This window comes from Gymnoscopelus braueri, assembly GCF_963280865.1.
Source record: "Gymnoscopelus braueri genome assembly, chromosome: 16".
In the NCBI taxonomy this organism is placed as follows: Eukaryota; Metazoa; Chordata; class Actinopteri; order Myctophiformes; family Myctophidae; genus Gymnoscopelus; species Gymnoscopelus braueri.
The window spans coordinates 39917104-39925979 of NC_137616.1; the positions used below are offsets into that span (position 1 = coordinate 39917104).

Genomic DNA, 8876 nt, shown 5'->3' on the forward strand with positions numbered 1-8876 from the left:
TCGGGTAAATGGAAAGAAAGAAAGAAAGAAAGAAAGAAAGAAAGAGAATTATACATGAAGAAATGAAATGTAATTTCAGTCCAAATTCAACATTTTAAAAGTTTAAAAAACGGCAAAAATAGCTTATCTAATTGTACAAGCTCACAAGTGCTTGTACTGTATATAGAACATGTTTAAAGCCATTTTGCAATAGAGGGGCCGCAGCCAGAGGCTATGACTAGTTGGGGGTCCTTGGCATGGAAATGGCTGGGAACCCCAGACCCAGAAAGCCCAATGAACTTGTAATGGCATAACTTACAGCAGAGATAATAGACTGTTTGTTTTTTCATTTTATTATTTTTGTTTACATTGCAGTATACCACCCAGTTTTAGCTCCACCACAGTTCTGTTCCATGGACATTGCTATAAGAAACCGATGATTCACTCATTTAGACCTGAGGCCAATTCTAAAAATGTCTAAATCTAAACCTTGACCTAAGTTTTCTGGAAAAAAAACTAATGTATGATGCTATACTGTATACAGCAACAACTAAAATTACACAGAGGCTTTCCTGGCTAGAAAGGCATAACAACAACGTATCATACTGTAGGTGTAACAGGTCTAAATGGGCCCTCTGCTCTGACGTGTTCACACCCCCTTGTGTGCGTCTTAGTGCTACATCAGTGGCGTCACTGCACCAGACATGTGGTCTATATTAGCAGACCACGCTGTGTTAGTATTGGAGTTTGGCATGGCTCTTGCTAGTTGTCATGGTAAACTGGCTTCATAGACTTACAGAGTTTCTGCTTTGTATGGACTCGTCACATCTACTACCTGAGAATTAGACAATGACACTCACGCGCGCACACGCACACGCACACACGCACACACGCACACACACACACACAGAGAGAGAGACAGACAGACACCTTTTGAACAAATATGCAATAGCGGCACACAGACAAATCCGCAGTGTTAATTTATTCATTTGTAACTCCAGTTTGGTTACATTACTTTACATTTGTACACTGTATAAGACGGCAGTGAGACCAGCCATTGCTGTACGGCTTGGAAACGGTGGCACTGACGAAAAGACAGGAGGCGGAGGTGGAGGTGGCAGAATTGAGGATGCTACTGTTCTCATTAGGAGTGACAAGGAGGGACAAGTTCAGAAATGCTCACATTTAAGGAGGATATCAGCCCAGGTTAGAAGGTTTGGGGGATAAAGCAAGAGAGGCGAGGTTGAGATGGGTTTGGACATGTGCAGAGGAGGGATGAGGGGTACATTGGGAGAAGGATGCTGGAGAAAGATGAAACTGCCAGGTAAGAGGAGGAGAGGAAGGCTAAAGAGGAGGTTTATGGATGCGGTGAGAGAGGTGGTGCAGGTGGCAGGAATGACACAGGAAGACGCAAAAAACAAAAACAGATGGGAACAGATGATCTGCTGTAGTGATCCCTGGTAGGCATTAGCCGAAAGAGTAAGAAGAACTTTTGATTTGTACACTCCCAAGAGGTCAATTAACACTGAAGATTTGACTGTGTAGCCTTTGGTGTTTAGAACCTTGCATCTGAACATCCTCCATTCACCATGTTGCTCCATGACTCGGCGTTCTGAGGTGTGTTTCCCAGCACACATTCTCAACACAGTTTACCTTAGCTGTTTTCAAAATGTCTGCCTCATTTCACACTATATCAACTTCTAGAGTTCTGTTATTCAAGTTCTATATTGAGGCATTGTAAACCCTACAATGCCTGGGGCTAATCCTCACTATAAAGGAAGGGCAAGGCTAGCTTAGACTGGGATCAATTACATTTTCGACAGTTTTTCAGACATGGTCTGTGCTCCAAAACATGATTCTGCTTGGAAACCAACATGTATTCTTACTGTATGAATGTTTCATCAAGAGCTTCTTGGAATACTTTTGTTTGGTATGTCCATGTTTTACTCGTAGCGTAATCTCTTCACTCCGCTACCATAGTTGAAACCCTGTTAGAACCACGTTAGAACTGGCTTGACTGTTGTATCATGAATGGTATCTTGATTCTGAGGTCCCGTATCATTTGGATGGATTTTCTTAAAACCCACCCAAATTATGTGATACACAGTATGTAATATAATGATACATTTGAAACTGGGCATACTGGAAAAACCTGATCTAAAACCACGTCTCATAGTTCCATGTCTGTCCGGGGGTGGTGTGTTTGTGTCTGTAAAAACAACACTTCCTAAAAACTCCTCAGTTTTTACGACGCTTAACCTTCGTAAGAACTTAGACAATGTGAACAGCACCCCACCGCAAACCCGACTTCTTCGGGGAGACAAGCGCGCTCCGTTCAGAAGCGGGTTTCGGAGCTGCCCCTCTTCAGCGTGCTGCTGTTGAACTCGTCGTGCTCGAAGCTCAAATTGTTGTGGGACCGGGATATCATGAGGAGCTTCTCCCTCTTGCTGTAGTCCCGCCTCACCGCCGCTGCTGCCGCCGCCCCCGCCGCCGTGGGGGGCGGCAGCAGAGCCCCCCCGGCGGCCAGCGGCCTCTCCCCTCCTCCCTCCTCCCTGTCCTCCAGAAGCACGTATCCTTTGCTGCTCCCGCGGTGGTTGATGCTGATGCTGCTGCTACTGCTCCGGTCCAGGCGGGGCCAGCTGGGGTGCTTGCGCTGCTCGGTCGCCCGGTGCACGCTGAGCGTGCTCGGCCGGCGCTCCAGGTCCAGCGACTTGGAGTGGCTGCTGAGCATGTGCAGGGACGAGTTCGAGCCGAAGTCCTGGCTGCTCCTGGCCGCCCCCGGCGACAGCCAGCAGCCCGAGGTAGAGGACGGCGCCGGGGAGAGCGAGGAGGAGGAGGAGGAGCACGGCGAGGACGAGGCGGAGTGGCTGCGCTGCAGCCCGGGCGGCTTGGACGCCTTGGCCACGGTGGCCACGGGGACGGCCAGGGAGAGCATGGGGCTCGACGGCCCCCCCCCGGGTCGCGACGACCTCTCCTGCCTCTGGCCCCCTCTCTCGCCGTCCCTCCAGCCCCCCGCCCGCTCCTCCTCGGTGATCGCCTCCATCTCCGGCTCGTCGATGACGCAGTTGTTCAGCTTGATGACGGGCAGCGTGAACGCCGACAGCGAGGAGGAGACGATGGAGCACGCCCCTCCCCACTCCCCCCTCTGCCTGTCCGCCGCGGGCCACCGGCCCCCCGGCCGCTCCGGGCCCAGCGGCGCCAGGAGGTCGCTCGGGTCGCGGTCGCGCCTGAATCTCTGGAACTCGGCTCCCAGGAGGCCCTCCTCTTCCTCCGCCGAGCCGACTCCTCCCAGTGAGCTCCTACCGGCGCGGTGAGAGAAGGCCAGCGGGGAGCTCCCGGCCTGGCGCGCTGCGGTCTCCCCGGGTTCCCCCGCGTAGAAGGAGCCGCTGCGGTGGTGCTTGTACTCCCTCTGTCTGAGGCGGTGGATGTCGATGACCGTGGAGTACATGTCCCTCATGTGGATCACCTGGCGGAGACAGCATCACAATTACATTGTTATTAACCTATTAAGACCGGAGGCCGATTCTACGAATGCCTTCTGAATCAGTAGTTCTCCCACGTTCAAGATTTTTCAAAAATGCTCAAAAATAGCAGATGTACAAGCTCGCAGCGCGGCACGAAGTGACGCGGTGTGAGCTTGTAAGTCTGCTATTTTTTAATAGCCAACGCTAAAATCTAAAATGACACGAATGCTTTCCTGGATTTAACGGGTTAAAGGTATAGCTCACCCCCAAAATGATTTTTTTTTGGTTTTTGACGCAATCCTAAGCCAATAGTTCCGGTAGGAGACACAAAGAGTCTCCTATACCGGAACCGATGCCTACCGGTCCGCTGGTCAAATGATTGGCTTAGGAATGCGACAGAAACTAAAGAATATCCATGAATTCACGTCTCCATAGGGTGACTAATCGATATAGACAAAAAAAGATTGTTTGGGGGTGAACTATCCCTTTAAGGGAGTAGATGCCTCTTGAGTGCACTGTGAAACAAATATTTTGCTAGTTATATGGCGCATATTCTGGGCACCAAGCAAGGCTGCAACGGGGCTGTATTTTATGCTCTGAATTAGTCATGGGTGTGTTTTGGGCATAGCATGAATGACACATTAATAATACAAAATAAAAAATAAAACAGAGTTTTGTTTCCTGTTCCATTTAAAAGCCAGGTGTCCCTGCACCCACTGTACGGCGCATTGTTATTTGAATAGCGGATTCGTCGAATGATTTGATATAATGATGTCTGAAGACGGGGATAAACGAAAGCTCTCCGTTCACCAAAAACAAGAGGTGGGCCACATTATCCTCAGTGGCCGAGTGGCACGTATTTGGGCGAGGCATGTGCAGTTCAGAATCATGCCTTCATAAGTCCTGTAACATACCCTCATTAATGTCCAAGAGACACCTGTGATTTCTTGACAATAATAATCATGGTCATTCTCTTACTGTAGTTCGGTTCTTTCTTTAAACTACCTATTAAAGCATGACAGGGACGCTGTGTGCTCCAGCCTCCCCAAATGGACAGCCTGCTCCTTACCTGTAGCCTACTGTACATTGCTTGCTCGTCATTTGACACGAGTTTAATGCCAGGGCGAAATGCACTAATATTTAACTGTGCGGTGGCAGGGCGCTGCTGTGTGTCCCTGAGTGTGTGTATGTAGTCAACTCTAATATGTAGGCGCGGATCTCACATATTTTCACCCCCCTTTTTTGCATTCCTTTCCCTGGCTTCCATTTACTGCCTGCACCCAGTACAAAACACTGATGACAGGCATCAAAGGCATGGCAGCCCTTTACCTTCAGGATATGATCCTAAACCACCACTCACTCATCAGATAAAGGGCAGTTCACACCAAGCACAATAACTATAACAATAACGACAACTATGTGAGCGTCCACACTGATGAACGATAATGATCTGTAAACAAAGGGTTCCCAAACCTTTCAGGCCGCGACCCCCCAAAATAATTATACTTGAACTGAGGACCCACCCACCCTGACAAGCACGTGGAATTGTATGCATTATGTTTAGTTTGACACAGTTTTCCCAGGTAAATTCTTCACAATGTTTGCCTCTTTCTTACATAATAATAATAATTTGGCCAAAGTCATTAAATTCTAACTTTATACATGTGCAGATACCCTGTATACACATACTGTATGGTTTGTTTACAGTTGAGTGAGAAAACAATATTGCACATTAAGCTGGGGGTCCCGACCCCCAGTTTGGAAACCACTGCTGTAAACAGTGTTACCAAATGCGCACGGCACAGTCTGATGCTGTGTCAAGAGTACACATACGGGGGCAGAGAAAGACAGAGACAGAGAAATAGAGAGAGACAGAGGGAGAGATCTCCGCCTCTGTGCTGCTGAGAAAGACACATGCAATGGGATATTATGCATAAGCTGTCTGATTATTAATGATAAAGAGGCGAGATAATTAGTTGTGGGCTATACCTGAGGTAAAGCCAGCTAGTCTACCAGCTAGCGTTAGCTATTCATACAGTAAGTGTCTCCTCCTCATCTCCGTTCATAATAAAACCTGCTTGACCACAAATGTTGAAAGAATGTTATTTAGATTGTATTTCATTTAGACAGATGCTAGCTTTGATGTTTACCTGGTATCCTAGTGTAAAAGGTTGAACTCGGGAGAGTAAAATGGGATAAACGAACACTCAGGAGGTGAGGAGAGGATGAGAGGAACAGGAGAGGAGAAATCAGGATGAGAAATGTGATCTCTGTAGATGACTATTATTGTCTTTTACATTTATAGAGGAAAAACAGCACTCATGCAAAAGTCCTTCAGGCCCTTTTATTTAGTTGGCACGGGAAATCGTACAGAACAACTGTAGCTGAGTGGGTAGAGACAAGAACCGGAAAGCCGTTGGTTCGATCCTTGGATTGCTTGCGTGTCGACGTGTCCCTGAGCAAGACACTTAACCAGTGGTGGAAGAAGTACTATATTTTATATACTTCAGTAAAAGTAGCAATACCACAATATGAAAATACTCTGTTAGGAGTAAAAGGCCTGTGTTCAAAATTTTACTTGAGTAAAAGTACAAAATTATTGGCATCAAAATAGTAATATTTTTTTTGAAAATAGCCAATGTATAAAATCGGGCTAAAGTGGTTAATGTGTGTTTTATAATATAATAATGTATATCTGCAAAGTAACTAGTAACTACAGTTTTCAAATAATTGTAGTGGAGTAAAAGTACAATATTTGCCTCTGAGATGTAGCGGAGTAGAAGTAAAAGTATTGAAAATTGGAAATGCAGAAGTAAAGAAAAAAATACCTAAAAATTGTTCTTAAGTACAGTAATTAAGCACATGTACTTTAGTTACTTTCCACCACTGCACTTAACCTCTAACAGCTCCCCCACTCCCCCCCTGCGCTCATCAGAGCTGTCAGCCATCACCTGCAGGGTGAAGATGTGAAACCAATTTCCCTTTCCCCTGGGGGGGACCATAAAAATTCTCCCTAAGTGAATAAAAGTGCCTGAAGGATATTTGCATGAGTGCGTGAATGGTATTCTTTATAAATGTAAAGTACATTTTCTACCGCACCCCGGCAATACATCATTTTAATAAGCTGGAGTTGTGCTCGCATTTCTGTTGACTCATATGCATTGTGTGGAGAAGAGAATAATAATATGAGTCTTGGCTACTGGGTTATGCTGCGTGTACAGTACACTATATTGTTAGGATTAATGATTGTCTGGGTTCTATTTTATTCAGACAGTGCCAATCACTTCCTCAAGGTGCGTGTGCGTGTGTGCGTGCACGTAGATGTGTGTGTGTGTGTGTGTGTGTGTGTGTGTGTGTGTGTGTGTGTGTGTGTGTGTGTGTGTGTGTGTGTGTGTGTGTGCGTGCGTGCGTGCGTGTGCGTGTGTGTGTGTGTAAATGTATCCATCTGTAACTCCTACACTGTATACAAATGTAACCAAATGGACCCTCAAGCCTAAAACACACTGGCTGCGAACGGCATGCGTCAAAACAGTGTTTATAATTACGCATAATAACTTCCAATAAGGTTTATGAAGTATTATACGTATGTGCTGGTCATAATGCATTATAAGCTCAGCGGAAGAGCACATTAACATAGTAACATAACTTATAGTCAGTTATAAAGTTGTTATGCATAATCATCAACTTTATAACAAGTGGTATGAAGCGTAAAAGTGTTACCAGATGATTTTTAAAAAAAATGCATCTGGGTACCTGGGCATGGACATTAATCTTCGACCCCCCATAGCAGATTCCCAACCCGTTATTGTCTGTTAACGGACAAGAAGAGACTGATAGAGAAACATCGAGATTTTTGGCACACAATCAGGTCATTATAAAAACCTTTCCCCCAAAACACACAGAGAAGGCCTGGTGAGCCACAGTTCTGTGCATTCGCTAATCAGGTGAGGAACCAAGATGGCTGGAATGAATACCCGGACATAACAAATGTCCCCCGCTGTGTGAGTGCTCTATACAGTGTTCTCCCTGCAGTGTGGGCGGCAGGGCACCGCTTCCGCTTGGTGCTATACTGGTGGCACTTACTTCACACACGTCAATCGCAATTGCGTCAATTGCTGTGCAGGCAACGTGTTTTCCACTTTACGGGCCGACTTGTTGGTTATATTTTGTACACACATTAACACTGAGATGTTACTGTGCAGAGAATGAAAACCGCCCACTCGCTGGGACCCACTTGTCCAGTTTCACAGCTTTGTTTGTGCATAATGAAGAGCTAAATTGCAGCATTAATGGAAGGTATTTTTGTTTTTTTTACCTTGGTCTCTCGATCTCTGTTCTCGTGAAGTATGGCGTTGGCACAGATGAAGATGAAGATGCCGATGCCCATGGTGAAGGGCCCCAGCATCTTCATCCTCTCTGAATGACGATGCTGCTCCAGGAAGCGGGCCAGGAGGCCCCTGCTGGCCCCCGCCACTGAGGAGTTACCTGCAGTAGGAGAGACAGTACACCGCATCAGAATCCGCGTTGCCATGTCTGCTTATTATAAGCGAGTCGCTTGTAAATATTGGTACTTGACGGTTGCGTTTTCTTTGGGCTTGTTTCTAAAGTGTAGTTGCTTATTTGGGCTTGTTTCCTAATGAACCAGTGGTTCTCAAGCATTTTCATGGCAAGGACCCCCAAATGAATATGTAATTGTCTGCGTATCCCCATTTGAAAACATTTTGTACCAGGGCGTAGGGGACCCGCCCTACCAGATTTGGGTTGTTAAGACGTTTCAAAAATATTGAAAAATGTTAACTCTGTGTTGAGTTAGCTCTAATGCCTGACAGCGAGTCAGGTAGAATTATACCTTATATTGTTATTATTATTATGTCGTTCACCTTTTATCTTATGGTAATTGTGTTCTGACCATCTGAATATCACAGAGTCAAGATGACATGACACAGGCCTGGTTTCTATTGTCTAGAGCAGGGGTCTTCAACCTTTTCAGGCCAGGGACCCCCAAACTGATGGGGAGATGGAGCAGGGACCCCCTACCTCGTAGGGTAGGGGGGGCTACCACATATATTGTATATTTATGTATACAATTGTGTTTTATATTGCCTGCTCCTATACGCACCTGCCCCAGTAGTGTGCAAAATAAAAAATCTCTACAAAATATGTATAAACATACCATGTTATTGTGCATTGTGCCTCCATTTATCTGTTTGCTATGGATTCATGTTATGTTTAAAGACAATTTGACATTTTGGAGGAAAAAAAGGGGGAAAAAAGTTATTTTTTTTTCAAACAAAAATATTGTTTAATCAAACAACAATTTCGCGGACCCCCTAGGGGTCGCGGACCCCCTGTTGAATACCTCTGGTCTAGAGAGAACAGCTTGGTCCTGACGGACACAAGCAAGTTCCTCTCTTATCTTTGTATATAACTAGG

The 8876-nt window shown here is 45.9% G+C and overlaps 1 protein-coding gene across 1 annotated transcript in view; it reads right to left on the reverse strand.

Annotated features, from left to right (window-relative positions):
- Positions 1–229: 229 nt before the first annotated feature.
- Positions 230–8876, reverse strand: part of tmem200a (transmembrane protein 200A) — a gene marked incomplete at its 5' end in the record, with an annotated part of 10956 nt that continues 2309 nt past the window's right edge. Inside the window, 2 exons of the mRNA XM_080452562.1 lie at positions 230–3445; positions 7759–7928. Coding sequence (XP_080308688.1) covers positions 2315–3445; positions 7759–7928 — 1301 coding nt within the window. The 3' untranslated portion in view covers positions 230–2314. The remainder of the gene's footprint in view (positions 3446–7758; positions 7929–8876) is intronic.